General features: G+C 58.3%; 1 protein-coding gene and 1 long non-coding RNA gene across 4 annotated transcripts in view; one reads left to right on the top strand and one right to left on the bottom strand.

The window, feature by feature from the left end:
* PSD4 (pleckstrin and Sec7 domain containing 4) overlaps nt 1-15,940 on the top strand; it is a 34,239-nt gene extending 18,299 nt beyond the window's left edge. For all 3 annotated transcript variants that reach the window (XM_044261599.1, XM_044261597.1, XM_044261598.1), the window contains exons 2-17: nt 262-1,369; nt 2,461-2,586; nt 2,870-2,948; nt 3,443-3,824; nt 6,415-6,591; nt 7,029-7,109; nt 7,255-7,367; nt 7,601-7,659; nt 7,837-7,926; nt 9,131-9,174; nt 9,524-9,684; nt 10,649-10,719; nt 10,843-11,009; nt 11,534-11,678; nt 11,951-12,094; nt 13,635-15,940. In XM_044261599.1, the coding sequence (XP_044117534.1) occupies nt 386-1,369; nt 2,461-2,586; nt 2,870-2,948; nt 3,443-3,824; nt 6,415-6,591; nt 7,029-7,109; nt 7,255-7,367; nt 7,601-7,659; nt 7,837-7,926; nt 9,131-9,174; nt 9,524-9,684; nt 10,649-10,719; nt 10,843-11,009; nt 11,534-11,678; nt 11,951-12,094; nt 13,635-13,892 (3,081 nt within the window). In that variant the 5' untranslated portion in view covers nt 262-385 and the 3' untranslated portion in view covers nt 13,893-15,940. The remainder of the gene's footprint in view (nt 1-261; nt 1,370-2,460; nt 2,587-2,869; nt 2,949-3,442; nt 3,825-6,414; nt 6,592-7,028; nt 7,110-7,254; nt 7,368-7,600; nt 7,660-7,836; nt 7,927-9,130; nt 9,175-9,523; nt 9,685-10,648; nt 10,720-10,842; nt 11,010-11,533; nt 11,679-11,950; nt 12,095-13,634) is intronic.
* On the bottom strand, nt 5,098-7,617 carry LOC122915079. The gene is made up of 3 exons (XR_006385995.1): nt 7,459-7,617; nt 6,998-7,361; nt 5,098-6,580 (listed from the first exon to the last, which is right to left on the bottom strand). It is a non-coding gene; the product is annotated as an uncharacterized LOC122915079 (long non-coding RNA).
* Nucleotides 15,941-16,416: the final 476 nt, after the last annotated feature.

Raw genomic sequence — 16,416 nt, 5'->3', positions numbered from 1 at the left:
GAGGCCACTCGGCCACCTTCAGCCAGCAGGCAGCTGTCTCCGGAGCAGGGCTGGCATGGTGTGAGCAGTAGAGGTGGGGGGGCTGGGAATGGACAACGTCTCTGGTGCCCCCTCACCCCAGGCAAGGCTATGGAGGGCACACGCCCCTCGGCCAGGGCCGGGGCTGCGGCAAGCCCCCGGAAACCTGTCTGATACACAAGACGTGGGCCTCCAGGGGCTGAGCACACTTTGCTAACACACATTTGCTTTCGGCACTTCCAGGGTAGGCGTGTGGATCTCCCCACCCTGCTGCCCCCCCAACCCGCCACCAGCGCTGCCCTGGACCCACACCATGGGACTGTGAAGGCAGATACTTCTGGGGGCGCCAGAGCGGCTTGCACGCTGGATGATGGGAGACGACAGACTCTCGGAACACCCCAAGCCCATGGAATTTCTCAACCTCTGTTTGGGAGACAACCTGCAGCCTGGCCCAGGGGCCCACCCAAGGGACACGTGCAGCCTTCCCGACCCTCCCAAACCTCATGGAGAACAGACCTGGGCCTTGGAGCCTCCCGATTCTACGAGGCCAGATGCTCCCCCTGGGGGATCCAGCATGGAGCCCCTGCACTTGGGGAGTAGCTCCTGCCAGGAGGAGCCTAGGCACAAAGTAGCGCCCCCCGAGTCACCAGGGAACAGCCATCCCCTGGGGAGCCCAAGGCAGAGCCAGAGCACGTCCACGCAGGTGGTGTTCTGGGCAGGCATCCTGCAGGCCCAGATGTGTGTCCTGGACCTGGAGGAGGAGCTGGAGAAGACAGAGGGGCTCAGGGCTGAGTTGAGGTGCTGCCTCCCCGCTGCCCCTGTGGAGCTCCCCGCTTTCCCCTCCAGTCCCGCAGGCCCCCAGGGCTCAGGCCTCCACCCCAGCTCACCGGTGGATGACTCACCAGTGGATGAGGTCCCAGGAGGAGACAGCAGTGGCACTGAGGGGGAGAACCAGCACTCCCTGTGGCCCAGAGAGGGAAGGACAGACTCCTCCCCGGAGTGGGGTGCTGAGGAGGAGAGCCTGTTCTTTGACAATCCCCTCTTTTTGGAGAGCCCTTGCTCGGACAGTGCTTCTGGAGCTCGCTTGTCCTGGGGGCTCTCAGACTCCTGCATGGATGTGGGACCCAAGCCCGAGTGTCCCCAGATCCTAGAGCCTCCTCTTCCAGGAGGGGGAGTCCTATGGGAATTGGACAGCGAGCTGGATTTGGGGGCTGGCACAGCTGATTCTAGCGGGCACACCACGCCTCCGTTCCCTGTACCCACCTACAAACCTCACTCCTTCTCGTGGCCTGTAGTGAATGAGGCCACCAAGGGGACCCCTGAAGCACCTCCTGACTGTGGGGAGACTGAGGTAAGCTGAGCCCTGGGGACTCACCCAAGACTGTGCGTAGGGACAGGGAAGGAAGGGCTATTCCCAGGATCACTGGGCCCAGAACACTCATTTTCAATGCTAGGGACTTTTGGAATCCTGAAGCAATATAGCAGAAAAGCAGGCCCAGTGTGGCCTTCAGAATTACAGGACATTGTACAAATACCATGATGTCAACGGAACGTGCTGGCAATTAAGTCCACAAATGTCTCTATCTCAGCAGCTCCAGGGACTGTGTCTGGACACATTTGGAGAACAAACAGCTCCTCCAAGGCTGTGTGTTCCAGGCCATTCTTAGAATCGACCCCTCCCACCTCCAGGACTTTCCCAACCATAACAGGCCAGATGACCTCTGCCCCAGGCAGGAGATATCTGTTTGAAGAGTCTGGCCTTTTCTTGAGAGATCTCTGCATTTGGTTACTTTGAGTTCACCGTCTTTCATTCCCCCCTCTGCCCCACTCCCCAGGGTGGATAGATTGGGACCTCATGACAATGGCAGAGACCCTCAATAGCAACTGGGCCGAGTTCCGGGGACAAATGACGTGAGATGATAGGGAGCACAGTTTTCCCAGGGAACCTTCTGCTCAAGAGATAAGGAAACTCAAGATGGCACAGTGGGACTATAACTTTCTAATCTCTCTGGTCCCAGAGAAAATGCAGAAGAGTCATTCCCAGAGCGGATCTCCTACCTGACCCTAAGAGAACAGGAGCTGCTAGATACCGTCGGTGTCCCCCAACCCCAAGGCTGCAGTGTTGTGGCTCTGTCCCGTGAGAGTGCGTTCTTGTGACCTTGTTGCTCTAGGGTCCTTGGGGTCCTCAGGGGGATGCCTGGGAGCCCCATCCTCACAGCAAGTAGCCATTGCTCTGCCCCAGTGCCTGGGCGCTGTCACTCTCTCTATAATACAGCCGGTCCTTGGGCTGGTACTGCAGACCACGGAGGGAGGAAGATGGGAACAGAGAAGACTGGAAATCAGTGAACATGGAGGAGGGGCTCCCGAGGCCTAGGGGGTGCATTAAAAGCCCTAAGAACAGTTTCCCTTGGGTCAAACCTCTTGCCTCTCTTTCTCTCTAAGACTTCTCTGGGGGACAGTCTTGGCCCCGCCCCATCTGCGGCATCTGGTGTGGACAAAGTATTGACCTCGGAAACAGGACAAGTTGGATCTGACCCCAGCTCTGCCAGGCATCCTGTGCAACCTTGGGCAAGTCACTTCCCCGCTCTCGGCCTCCCTTTCCCCATCTGTATGGAGGAACGTGAGCCCCGGTGATTCTCGATTCTCAGGGCGGGCACCAGTACCCCTAGGATGCAGGTCTTCTCTCCGGGGTTCCTCTTCTGATCTGAGGGCCCCGGATGAGACTGGGGGGCCCTGTTGCCAGGTGGGAAGAGAACAGGGAGGGAGAGCCCTGGATATTCAAAGTCATTCTCCCCTACCCCCCTTCTCAGTGCCTCTGGGGCTCACGGAGATCCTGTGACTCTCTCAACAGGCCCTGCCCAGCCCGGAAGGCTGGCAGACGGAAGAGGGTCCTTCCTGGCTTGCGGTGCCTCTGATTTCCCAGGACCAAGGTGAGACCTCTTATGGGCTCTGCGGGAGGCTTTGGATCTGGGTGGGGGGGCGGACAAAGATTGTCCTTGGATCTGCAGACAGCATTGAGACGTCCCGTTGTATCATGTGGAAGGCAGACCAGGGGTGAAATCCTGCTTCTCCTATGACTTCATTCATACAATGGGTTTGAAAATGCTCATTTTGTAGAATTCACGAAGAAATGTGCCAAAGACCCAGCATTTCTGATGCCTGGGTCCTAGTGGTTTAGAAAGCCCTGAACCCCCCAGGGTTGCCTGGGGTCTGGAGTCCTGGGAGCCTTCTGCCCGCTGCCTCCGTGTGTGGGAGGTCCCCAGCCGGAGGAGGGACAGAACATGCTGCCCAGCTCCAGGGGGTGGAGCCGCAGGGAGGGAGCTTGCGGAGGTGGCCCTCCAGGCTGTTTTCCTGCTCTGCGGGGCCCCTTGGCCCTCAGCCTGCCTCTCACCCCATGTCAGCTTTCCTCCGTGTTCTTCCTCAGGTGACAGTGATGCTGAGTGTCCCCAGGAGTCTGCTCTGCGCACGTTGGCTCCTGGCCCCTGGGGGAGCCCAGCCTCATCGCCGGAGCCCAGCAGCCCTGAGTCTGAGAGCGGAGGCCCTGGCCCCAGGCCCAGCCCTGTGTCCTCACGGGAAGGCAGCCCATCACCCCCGGGCCCCAACTGGGGCAGCAGTCTTCCCGAGCGGACACTAGATCCTTCATGCCCTTCACTCTTGGAGGCAGATGGGACAGAGCCAAGCTTCCCGGAGAAAGAGGAGGCAGGAGAGCCCCCACAGCCAGGGGAGGAAGTGAAGAGTGAAGGCCCAGTCAGGACTGCTGAGGCTGGAGCCGTCCAGCCTGGCGCGTGCTTGACCTCTGCGGCAGGGTAAGTGTCCGACGAGCCCGCTCTCTGGCTTCTAATTGTGGATACATTTAAGAATTCCCTGGACTGGATGGAGCATGAGAAATGCCTGCTGGGATTTAATATACTAACGTGGATTAAGCCAGGATTGTATGACTGGGTGCCTGCAGCTTTGAGCAACACTGGAGGGTTGAAAAGCACGAGAAACCAAAAAGCAGACAGTTTTACACACGGGGCAAGATTTGTGTGTGGCGAGGCAATGCCCCAAGAGTCTGGACACCAGGAGAGAAGGGGGGCAGGTGTTGGGGACCCTGACAAGGGCCCTGTACCCAGAAAAAACGGGTGTCATGCTAAGCAGGGTGGGGAGCAGGAAGGTCAGAGCTTGTGATGGGGAGGATGACACAGTGCTTTGAACTTGAAGGAAGTGTCTGGGAGAAACCCATCCGTGAGCTTTAGGCTGAGGGTATGGCTCAGATCTCGGGGGAAACCCAGAACCCCAAGGGCAGTTGTGACTGGAACCAAGGAAGTGGATCTCGGGACCCCATAGCAGGATCGAATGACCCCAAATCTGTGGCCAGATGCAGGAATAGGACCACGGGGAAACCAAGCTAGATGTTTGCCTCCCTCCGGAGGCTGCAGGGGGCTGCCAGCGCCTGGGGCCTCCACCTGGGAAAGGAAGGGCACCTCCTGAAGAGGCAAGGGGGAACCATGATTGTTCGGGTTGCACTAACTGGAGGGTCGGCCCTCCCCCCCATCTCTGTGTCACGGGGTGATGGGGACAGAATCTCAGGCAGTGTCAAAACGAAAGCATCTCTCTCATGCATCTGGAAAACCATTCAGTCTCTAGAGGTGCTGGGAGGCTTGGGAATCAGTGGGGAGTCTTTCCGGATCTGAGAACAGAGGGCTCATCATACCAAAACTAAAGTCAAGTTCAGCCCAAGAGAAAAGTAAGTAGAGCCACCTGAAATGAGAACCATATATTCATAGTAAGTAATGAAAAAGGATCAATTAGGACTTTTCTTGCTAGGATGCTAAATATTATTACACAAAGAAGTTCAGTCTTATTTTCAGCACAATACTGAGCTAATTTTCCTGACCCGAGTGTGTTGGTCCCATGGGAGCTCTCCTGTGTGCTTGACAGTCACAGTGAGGTCACGGAGGCTATTTTTATCATATTTTATTGTTTCATTTTATTTCATTCCAATCGATTAGTTTCATTTTTAATTTTTTTTGAGGGGGAGGGGCCAAGAGAGAGGGGGAGAGAGAGAATCCCAAGCAGGCCCCACACCTCCGTTAATGAATTTGATAGTAGCTTTATTGAGAAATAATTAACAGACTGTACAGTGCACCCATTTAAAGTACACAATCCCATGACAGTTTATAATTGTATTATTTTTTTCCCCAAAAGCAACTCCCCATCTAGATACTATTTTTGTAACAACACTAATCCACGAGGTCATTTCTGGGCTCGCTCAGCTGATTATCAAACAGCGCTCTTCAGCTGTGACAAGCTTGTCGTCATTTTTCTCCTCCCCAACGGCCCACTGGCCTAACGCCTCCGGTTCCTTGTCTGTCAGTGGCTTTTCCTGCAACTCCTAGAATCTTCTGGCCTCACTAACACAGACTTCATGAAGCCCTGTGTTTTGGGGGGGGGGTGAGATGTGTCTGTCCCTTTGCAGCGGGGCGCCGTTACACCCCCAGGAGCCTCAGGGAGGAGTGAGCTGCGAAGACATGGCCCGGGGGCGGGGGCAGAGATGGACGTTTGTGTTCGGGCAGAGGGACTGTCGGGTGTGGCCTCGTGTTATAAGTGTCGGTTTACCCGTGAACATTTGCAGGTGCTGCTGATGCTGCTCCTCTCCAGCTGCCTAACTCTGGTCACTGGGCTATGGACTATCCCAATACCCCATAAGGAGGATCCCCCAGCCCCGGTGGTCGGGTTGCTGGGGAAAATGGAAGAGCCCGGCAGAGACTGGGCTTGGTTGCCTCCAAAGTTCTGAGTGTCAGATGCTGAGTGTTCCCCGACTGTGTGAACGCCCCCCACCCCCGCCGTCAGCTGTCACCATGCCTGAAGCCTGATCTCCCCTCACCCTTGCACCTTCCTGGGCTACAGCTCTAGGAGGAAAGCCTGGGGCTGGGGCAGGGAGGGGGAGGGGGCCAAGGGGGCATCACGAGCGGGGCAGGACAGGTGAGGGAGACAAGTGGCTGGTGGGGGTCGGGGAGACCAGTGCCGTCCCTCCTGGGGATGGGTTCAGTACCACTGGCATCTTCAAAGGGCTGCACCTGCCGCCTGAGGTGAGCTAGGCTCAGAACGTCCTTGTGGTTGACCTGAGAAGGAGCCGCATGCTAAGCTTGGCTCCCGCTCTTGCCAGCCTGCTGGGTACGCCAGGTCTCTGGATCGTCCCAGTGCCCGGGCCAGGCCAGGCCAGGCCAGGCACGAGTTTCCCCAGTGAGGCCCTGGTCCAGCTGCTCCCTCCACCACTCCAGCTCCCCTGCTGATGACTGACCCTGCTGATGACTGATCCCCTTCCATGACTGACCTGGAGGGACACTTGACCCAGTACCCCCACCTGTCCATCCTTTGTGGAAGTCTGAGGCCACTATTGGACATTCACAGGCTTCCCGAGAGCCCCATGCCCCAGGCGCAGTGCCCGGAGGAAGGCCAGAGGCCACAGACTGGAGACAAGCTGGCTAATGGTGTCAACAGCGACAAGGTGGCCTGGAACTTGGCCTCTCGCCTCTATCACCTGGAAGGCTTCCGGAAGTCTGAAGTGGCCGCCTACCTGCAGAAGAAGTAAGGGGATTTGACCCTGAGCAAGGCTGGAGGTTGTGTCGGGAGAGGGAGGCACGGTCAGCAGACCCCGTCCACCGGCCGGCCGCCCCACTGCTGACCTTCATCCCCTCGATCCTGTCCTAGTCCGTCCCTGGGCAGTGCCTGCCTCCTTCTCTTAGTCCCACTTGTCACCCCTTTTCCGCACTCTTGAGCCCTGCCTCAAGCCACTGGACCTGGCCACCTTGCCTCCCACCCAACTCCACGTGTGCTCCCCACTCAGCAGTAGACAGGTGCCCACGGCAGACCAGACCCCAGCTGCTCCCTTGCCCTCTCACCCTGGGAATGTGCATGAGTCCTTGGGCCCCTTGGCATCTGCGGCCCCAGCCCAGACAACCCCCCCACCCCCACCTCCACCCCCACGCCTTACTGCAGGCTTCATTCCTGTTTCCTCTCTGCAGCAATGACTTCAGTAGGGCTGTGGCTGAGGAGTACTTGTCCTTCTTCCAGTTTGGAGGCCAGAGCCTGGACCGAGCCCTCCGGTAAGGCCTCCAGGCCCTCTCTGGGGAGGAGGGATGGCTGGGAGGTGGTGGCCCCGGTGAGGCTGGAATCTGATTTGTCCCCGGCTCTGGAGCCTGCTGGCTACCCCAGCCTGGGCCCTGTCCTGGACTCTGGTCCTCCTTCCAGGGGCTTCCTCCAGGCCCTGGTTCTCAGCGGGGAGACTCAGGAGCGGGAGCGAATCCTCTACCAGTTCTCCAAACGCTTCCATTACTGCAATCCGGGAGCCTTCCCCTCTGCAGGTAGGGAGGGGGCAGGCCCTGAGGGCAGGGCTCACTGGGCTGCCTTGGGGGATGGCAAGGAAGTGTCCCCTGGGTCTGCTCAGGCACTTACTGGGCACCAGCTCATGGGCGTGTGTTTGGGGAGCCACGGAGACCCAAAAGCATTTGCAGTCACCTGACACAGTCTGGGCAGCGGAAAGGCAGGAGTCCTGGTTCTAAGGAGCTTTCTCTCCACTCGCCTCCTTCTGGGACAGATTCCGTTCACACTTTGACCTGTGCCATCATGCTCCTCAACACAGACCTGCACGGACAGGTGAGGGCACAGGGGAGCTTGAGGCCAGAGGCCTGGGATGGGGTCATGGAAGGGCTCTGGGGGAGGTAGGTCTGGAGAAATGGAGAAGGTTCCAGAGTGGCCAATGGTGGTAGGGGGAGGTATTCTGTAGGGGTGGGGAGTGTGTGCCTGTTGCCTCACTTCCCTCAATGGCCACAGAACATTGGGAAGAGCATGAGCTGCCAGGAATTTATCACCAACCTGAATGGCCTGCGAGACGGCGGGAACTTCCCGAAGGAGCTGCTGAAAGTAAGGCACACGGGGCTATTCCCTGGGCTCGTGATACCGGGGCTCCCTCTGTAGCTCTTTATCCCCCCGAAAGGTGGGGGCGATGCTCAGCCTGGGCCTGGCTCTGCTGCAATGTCCTTGGGAGGCCATGGCCTGTGTATGGAAGGTACTAGAGTGTGCGTCCCAGCCGGCAGCAGCCACACCTTAGAGTTTGTTGGCTTGTGCGAACTCGTAGGCCCCCTGCCTTGGACCTACTGAATTAGAATCCCTGGAGCTGGGACCCCCAAGATGTTCTCTGGAGTTTCCAGGTGATTCTGAGCATGGGGAGTCTTGAGATGCACTGGGTCTTTGGTTCTTGGAATGAGCAAAGGGCAAAGTTTCAAGTGCCAGTAAGTCTAAGACTTAGAAGCCAGATGTTCTAGGGTTTGAACTCTAGTCTTGTGCAGCTTACCCCCTGGCCTGCTCGAGTTCCTCCTGGGGTAGCGACTACATTACGGCGTGGTTCTCACAATGAAATAAAGGTCGTTAGGGGCCTAGCACAGCACGTGGGGCACACGGCTGGCTTTTCATATGCAGCGATGCACTGGTTCTTTTGTCTGCATGGTGGACATTTCTATAACACTTGCTGTGTGCTTGGCACGCTGCTAGACATTGCCGGGGCTAAAAAGGCAAGCAAGATTGCATGGACATGAATACTCTGTTAGATCATTTCCATGTTCCGGTGTCCCGGTGCCTCGTTGACTCATTCCTTCACCATCCATTTGTTGCCCTCCCCACCCCCGCCCCTACCTTGGTTGGCTGTTCCTGCTCTGTCCCATCCCTCAGGGCAGGATGGTACTAGATGATTCATTTCCTTTCCCAGAGAACTAGCTCAGGCCTCCCTAAGCTCAGGTAGGAACTAGGATTGCTTTGCTCATCCTGTCTGGAGTGTCTCCCACGGTGCCTGGCACATGGCCGCTCCATCCGTGGCTGCAGGCTTGCACTCGTGGGTAGCTGGATGCATGCGGGAGCTGCTTCCCACTCAAGGAGGAAGGCAGCTCCATCCGTGGCTGCAGGCTTGCACTCGTGGGTAGCTGGATGCATGCAGGAGCTGCTTCCCACTCAAGGAGGAAGGCAGCTGGGGGTAGAAGAGGCACACTGTAGCTTGGCCCTGTCTGACCGGGGCCAGCCAGAATTTGGGCCTCACGGGTCGTGGCTCTCTGTCCACTGTGTGCTTCTCTTCTAGGCCCTCTACTGGTCTATCCGAAGTGAGAAGCTTGAATGGGCTATGTAAGTGACAGTCCCTCTTCCCTCCACTCCCTGCCCCTCTCCCCCGTCCCTGGGCCTGTCCTCCCTCCACCTGCCTACCCGAGAGTTGCATGAGCCTGGGAGAGGTGCTGGACAGTGTTCCCCTCTGAGCGGGGTCCAGCCAGAGGCTGGGCACTGGGCAAGTCTCCAAGGGGTGAAGGAGCCCAGGTAACACCTGGAGAAACCAGGGGCCGTGGAGGGTGGGGATAACAGGAATGGACAGGCTGGTTTTGAAGGACTCCTTTTTGGGGATCCTGGGGCACAGGTGCATGGGCACCTCCTGGTGGCCTCTGCCTGGTCAGTACCCCCAACCTGATTCTCTGATGTCCAGGGATGAAGACGACGCAGGCCGACCAGAGAAGGCCCAGGTGTCTCCCCACACTGGCAAGCTGAGCAACCCTTTCCTGCAGCTGGCCCAGAACCCCACGGCACCCACCTACAAGCAGGGCATCCTGGCCCGGAAGATGCATCACGATGCGGACGGCAAGAAGAGTGAGTGTCTGCTGCCCTGTGGCGTGGAGGGCTCGTGTCCGCCACCAAACCCAAGTGTGTGCGTGCCTGTGGGAGTGCCAAGCGACTTGGCACAGGTGACCTGGGGGCTGGGATGCAGAGGGCTGGCACGGTCAGGGTCAGGCAGCCTTTGTTGCTTCCTTGATGGGGATCATGTGCTGGGCACCAGGTAAGACGCCAGGGACAGGGGTACAGAGATAAGACATACCTAGGTACTCCCTGCTCCCCAGGCCCCTGTGGTAAGGGGGAGGTTAGGTGAGCACATCAGTGTCTGGGATAAAAGGTGGAAATGGCTGAGGGGTGTAGGGAGGGGGAGATCAAGTATGGGGGTGTGGAGGAGGGGCAGGCTTTGATTAGACTTGGGGGTGAGGTGTGGGGGACAGGGATGGGGGAGGCTTCTGGGAAATGATGGTATCTGAGCCAAACCTTGGTGGAAGAGGCAGAGGGCATTCCCCCCCCAGACAAAGGAGCAGGCATAGTCTGCTGGGAACAAAACGGCAGGAGGTACATCTGGCCTCACTGTGGACAGGTCAGGCTTTATAGCAGGGCAGCGACAGGACCAGAACAGTAATGGGGTCCTGGATGGATCGGACAAGGTGAGGTAGCCGGCCAGGGAACTAGCATTTGGCTTCAAGAAGCCACAGGTCCTGAGCAAGGTAGAGAGGTGACCCCAGAGATCCTTCTTCTGCACGAGGAGCTAAGCCCCTGTGCCTCTCAGGATGGGTGGGAGTGTCGAGAGAGGGGACAGTCGGTGTGGACATCTGCTTTTGTTGTTGGTGGGGCTTGAGTGCAACTTCCAGGGTGTGAGGCGTGGCACTGCTTGTTTGCGACTGTGTCTTGTGGTGCTGGCATGTTGCTGTGTGTTTATGTGCACCTGGGGAGGGACGAAGTTGGGGAGAGGGGGTCGTGTGTGTCTGAGTCTGGTTGTGTTCTGCTCCTGGGGCAGCGCCGTGGGGCAAGCGCGGCTGGAAGATGTTCCACACGTTACTTCGAGGGATGGTCCTTTACTTCCTGAAGGTAGGGAGGGGGTGCATGGCCCTGACAGGCAGGGCAGGGAAGGGCCCAGAATGGTTCAGAGGGTGGGCAAGTGATGATTACCTCTTTTCTGAGCCCCTGTGCCGCCGCCCGACCCCCCCACAGGGAGAGGACCACTGCCCCCCTGCAGGGGAGAGTTTGGTGGGGCAGATGGTGGACGAGCCCGTGGGGGTGCACCACTCGCTGGCCACACCGGCCACCCATTACACCAAGAAGCCGCACGTCTTCCAGCTGCGGACTGCCGACTGGCGCCTCTACCTCTTCCAGGCTCCGTAAGTCTGGGGGAGGGGGGGATGGACCAGCAGCAAGGCCCCGGCTCGCCTCTCCCTGGTTCCTCGCTCATCACCCTCTGATGGCTGCTGGCCCGGGCCATGGTAGAAGCAGGAGAATGCTGGTGGCAGGGGTCCTTGGACCGCACCTGCTCCCCCGACCCCGCCCACTTTGCCTCCAACTGGGCCTCTTCCCTGGTCCAGCGCCTGGTCGAGCCTCCTACTTCTGAACCCAGGATTCCAGGAAGCCTCTAGTGATCGTTTTTTTTGTTTTGTTTTGTTTTGTTTTGTTTTCCTATTTGATCTAAAAATCCATCACCTTCCTAGATTTTCCTCTTTGACGGATGATAAAAGCCACTGGCACAGGTCAACCACCTCCACTGGTGGGCGGGCTTTTGGCTTTTTGAAGCACTGAATCCTGAGTCTGGAAGGCTGTGCAGACCATAGGAGGTTGGGGTGGGAGTGGGGGGGAGAGGGGCAGGGCCGACTCTGTCACCTTGGGGTCTGACGGTCTCCTCTGCCCTCAGCACCGCGAAGGAGATGAGTTCCTGGATCGCGCGCATCAACCTGGCCGCCGCCACGCACTCGGCGCCGCCCTTCCCCGCCGCTGTGGGCTCCCAGCGCCGATTCGTCCGGCCCATCTTGCCTATAGGTCCCGCCCAGAGCTCCCTGGTACTGGGGGCCCCCGGAAAGGGGCGGGTGCGGTGGGGAAAGGGGCTGCTCGGCCTCGGGACGAAGTGGGAGATGGGAGGGCGGGGCTGCGCGCCTGGCTTAGGAACCGGGAGAGGGGTGGACTGCGCACTGGGCCGGGAAACGAAGGGAGGGTGGGCGGGCTGCGCACCTGGGTCCAGAACGTTGAGGGGTTTGCGGTGGGCTGCTCACCTCGGGCCGGGAACGGATAGGGGTGCGGTGGGACAGCTTCCCTCTCCGCCTCCCGCTCCCAGGAGGAGCAGCATCGATCCCACGAGAACTGCCTGGACGCTGCCTCCGACGACCTGCTGGATCTGCAGAGGAACTTACCGGAGCGGCGGGGCCGCAGCCGCGAGCTGGAGGAGTACCGCTTGAGGAAGGAGTACCTGGAGTATGAGGTCAGGCTGCGGAGTCTCCGCCTTCGCTGGGCTTTCCCTCCCCCTCGGCTGGCCTCTCTGCCGCCCTCTCGTGGCCGCATCCGGCCTTGCAGCTTTCGTTGCCCAGGTCGCTCAGGACTGGGGGAGGCCGTATGTGCAAATTCATGTGCAGGGCTGTGCGCAAAGTGTGTGCGTCCGTGTGCACTCAGACCCCTTTAATTCTTGTCCTGGGGGCTCCTAGAAACTGCTGTTCTGGAAACACTCACAGGAGACGTTTGATCAGTTTCTTTTACCTAAGAGTGTACTGTATTTGACTTCGCTTAAATTGAAGGAAAAACTGTGTTTTAGTTTAATTATTTCCCCTAATACCTGCCTAGTCCTAATAGGCAGTATTTATGGCGTTTGTCATACTTGCCTGTATTACCTTGTTTAGTTGTCTAACAACTGCTGTAGGGACCATGATCTTCACTCTACAGAGGAGGAAACAGGCAAGGAGGAATCAAACAAGGTGTCTGAACCCCATGAATTCACATCCTAGTCCAGTCAGGGCTGTAGCTCATTTATAGCTTTCACCAAGGGCCTTTTCACCCCTCTGATTGATGCTGCACTGTTTTATCCCCTGACCCCCCATTCTATCTCCCCATCCCCCCTTACACCTTATGCCTCTGGTCAGTGCACACGTTCTGGGACCCGAAGCAGGAGGGGGATGGTGGGGGGCAGTATGAGAACAGAGAGGGTCAGAGCCACCCAGAGGCAGAGACCAGAGAAGGGAGCACCTGTGTCATCTCTGGCTGTGTGTGCTGTGCTTTGTGCTGTCCCCTCCCTGCCTTTGTGGCCCAGCCTTTGGTTTGGTAGGTGCACTGTTTCCCAGAGGTCCTGGGGGGACAGGACCCAGCTCTGCCTGCAGAATTCTAACCTCTCCCTACCTATGACCAGCTGCAACCTGTAGCAACCCCGGGCCCTCTCTAGACCTCTTGTCCTCTTGATCAAGTGGAGAAAAGGACTCCTGGGCCACCCAGCCACCCAGGGTGAGCAGGCACTTACTACACTGGGACCCGTATCTGAAGGCTGCTAGTTACAGAGGCCTTCCGAGTGTTAAACAGATGAAGGTGGTTAGCATCCCGCTCTCCAGATGCCAATTGTTAAAATGCGATTCAGACTCAATTAGGCTTCAGTACAGATGTGAGCTGTTTGTGTGCAATGCTGCACAGATCAGGCCTAGCGGGTTATGGATCTTTTAGTGTCTCGGGGATGGAACACATTCTGGAGACATTAGTTACAGCGCTACAAGGTGGAGGCTGTTAGAACAAGGCTGGGCTGGTGGGTGCTGTTAGAATCCCGTCCAGGTAACTGCAGGGTTTGGCGATGTGGCTGCCTTGTTCTGCAAAGTTGGCTTGCTCAAGCTCAGTGCAGACACTGGCTGTGGGTCCAGCCCTCTTTCTGCAGAAATCTTTACTGTCAAGAGCTTTGTGCACATGGGAGGGGTCTTCCCTGCATGCTTCTGGCCTCCTCCTGTGCAGAAGCCCGGCTGGTGTTAAGGGGGCAGGGCCGTGTATTGCAGAAAACCCGCTACGAGACCTACGTGCAGCTGCTGGTGGCCCGTCTGCACTGCCCCTCGGATGACCTGGACCTGTGGGAAGAGCAGCTGGGGAGGGAAGCCGGAGGTGCTCAGGAGCCCAAGCCCAGCCTGAAGAAGTCCCACTCCAGCCCATCTCTGCACCAGGAGGAGGCCCCCACCACGGCCAAGGTGAAACGCAACATCTCAGAGCGCAGAACTTACCGGAAGATCATACCCAAGAGGAACCGCAATCAGCTCTGAAGCTGGGACCGCCTCACGGACTCAGTCCCCGAGTTCCAGGGTGTAGAAGTGGGGGAAGGGACCTGAGATGAGACCCCATGGAGGAGACTTGCTTCAGCGGGTCTGCACTGGGGATGAGGCCCTCCCTTTCCTGCTGAAGGACAGCCCCTGTTCCTCTGCAGTCCTCACCGCCCCCTTTGCCGGAGCTTTCCTGCTACTGCTGTGCCCACCCCAACGACAGCCCCCAGCTGCCCTCGTCCCTGCTCACTCCCAAGGGAGGACAGAGGTCAAGGAGTGGGCTGCGCTCCCATGTTACCCTTCCCTGTTCCCCAGTCTAGAGTGGCCACATTGCTTGGGTCTGGGGGCAGCTCAGCACTCATTTGAGAATCCAAGAACCCGTGGGCCCTGAGCTTCCAGAAGGGAGGCTGGGGCAACAGAAGCCTCTAGGCAGTCAAACCAGAGGAGCCACAGCCCTGAGGACAGTCTTGCTCTGGGAGTCGGGTGGCCTGGGGTGAGAGGTCCTGGGAGACCCCAGGCAGCCTCAGGTGACTGAGAGAGCGGGGTGGCTCGGCGCTGCCCCCTGACAAGTAGGGCTTCTGGGGCTTCGAGGACAAACTCAGTGATGCTGACTCTGGGGCCCCAGGCCTTTGTGTGCTTTCCGCCACAATCCCCCGTGCACCTGGGCCAGATGGGAGAGGCCACACCCCACACAACCAATTGCTAATCATCAGAGCAGAACCATTGGTGGTCAGTGAAGGCCAGAGGGCATGGGGCCTCCAGAGCTCTGTGGAGAGCCCTGGGAACAAGGGGCCTTTGTTTCCTCAGAGCAGGGAAGGAGGTCCCTCAGGTTCAGACCTGGGAGAGGCTGAGGGGCAAGAGGCCATGATACATCCCCTGGGGGCCCTCTTGGAAGGAGCTGGTCTGGGAGCTGTGAGGGCCGGATGGAAGCCTGGCTGCCTCCCACGCAGCCCATCTCATGAAGTTGCATTCCCAAGGAGGGGCACCAGGGACCCTTCCAGAATCCCTCACCCTCCTGCCAGCTCTCAGGGGGCTTTGCTGCCCTTCCTGGGAAGTCCCCCTGTGCTGCCCTCTGGCTGCCTCCCAGCTGGGCTCTGGGGGAGGTTCCGGACACTCATGGACCTCGGGCTCTGCCTGTGGGAAGGAGGCTGGGATGGAGAAGCAGCCACCATTGTCTCTGTTCAGCCAAGTGTGCGAACAGGCTGCCTGCCAAGAGGGGCCTCTGCTGCCCGGCTGCCGCCTGCTGGCTGACGCACGGCCTCTCCAGCCTTCCTGCCGGGGCCCCTCTCCTCCCATCCATGCTAGAAACCAGCCCTGGGGCCTGGAAGGCCACCAAGCAGAGCTGGCCCTTCGGGGACCACAGGGGTTGTCTGGCTAGGGCTCAGCTCAGGGCAGGGCCAGGTACTCAGTCGGTGTACAGTAACTGCGGGCCAGTGAAGAAGGAGGTGTGCACGTGTGTGCAAGGAACCGAGGGTCAGGGGGATTGGCGCAGCTAGGACCCCCTGCAGGATCCCAGGCCGGGTCTCCCTTTGCCCGGGTGCCCGTGCACATCTGAATGTGCGTGTCCGTGTCTGTGTGCGGGTATGGAACACTGTGTGTGCAGGCTGTCAGAGCCTTGGGACCTCGGAATCATTTGTTCACCCACTCACTCATTCATTCATTCATTCATTTCACAACTGATATTGACCACTTTTTATGGAATCCGCCTCTGGCCTCCAGGAGGTAACAGCTCTGTCCTCTGGCTCCTTGCTGTTAGGGCAGAGGCACACTTCATCTTGCTGGAGAGGCATGCGGAAGACATATTCCCACTCTGCTCAGGGATTCGGATTCAGTAGGTTGGGGTCAGAGGCACAGATAAATATTTTTAAAGCAGCTTGGGTCACGTCACGGATGTGCAGCTAATAGGTGAAAACCTAGTATCAGATCGAGGTGACTTGCCCCAGGACTGATACAAGCTTGGCCTTGAGTGGGTTATTTGACCTCACTGAACGTGTATCCTTCTTTCTAAAACCAGAATAAAAGGCAGAGGTTTGTCTGCATTTTTGGATGTATGTGGCAGTTTGATGCTTCTTTGCTCATGTGGGACTGGCACCTGTCTTTCACCTGGGCACCTGAAGCCTTCAGAGACAGATGGGGGCCGCAGGACCCCACCTGGCCAATGCAGCTAGACGTGGGCTTGGACCAGAGGCCTGAGGGCGAGGCGAGGCTAGGCTGCAGTTCTGACATGCGACCACTGGGGGGCGGGCTTGCATCTTTCAAGCTTGTGTGCTCAGGTGTCCAGCTGCAGAGCTCTGCTCCCTGAAGAAGAGGAAGTTAGTCTGTTTGTCCCCAGCCATCACCAGAACCAGGACCTTCCACTTCCCTAAACCCACAGGGGTCCAAGCCAGGCCCCCCAACTTCTGGAGAAGTCAGCCATGGGAAGGGTTGCAACTCTGAAATCTTTCTGCAGATGGAGAAGAAAAAGAGTTTCTGGAGCCATATGGGGGCAGCCTAGAGTTCCCTCAAAGAATTGTCCCCACAAAAGTGA

This window comes from Neovison vison, chromosome 8 (genome assembly GCF_020171115.1).
Source record: "Neovison vison isolate M4711 chromosome 8, ASM_NN_V1, whole genome shotgun sequence".
NCBI lineage: Eukaryota > Metazoa > Chordata > Mammalia > Carnivora > Mustelidae > Neogale > Neogale vison.
This window is presented reverse-complemented; position numbering and strand designations above follow the sequence as displayed.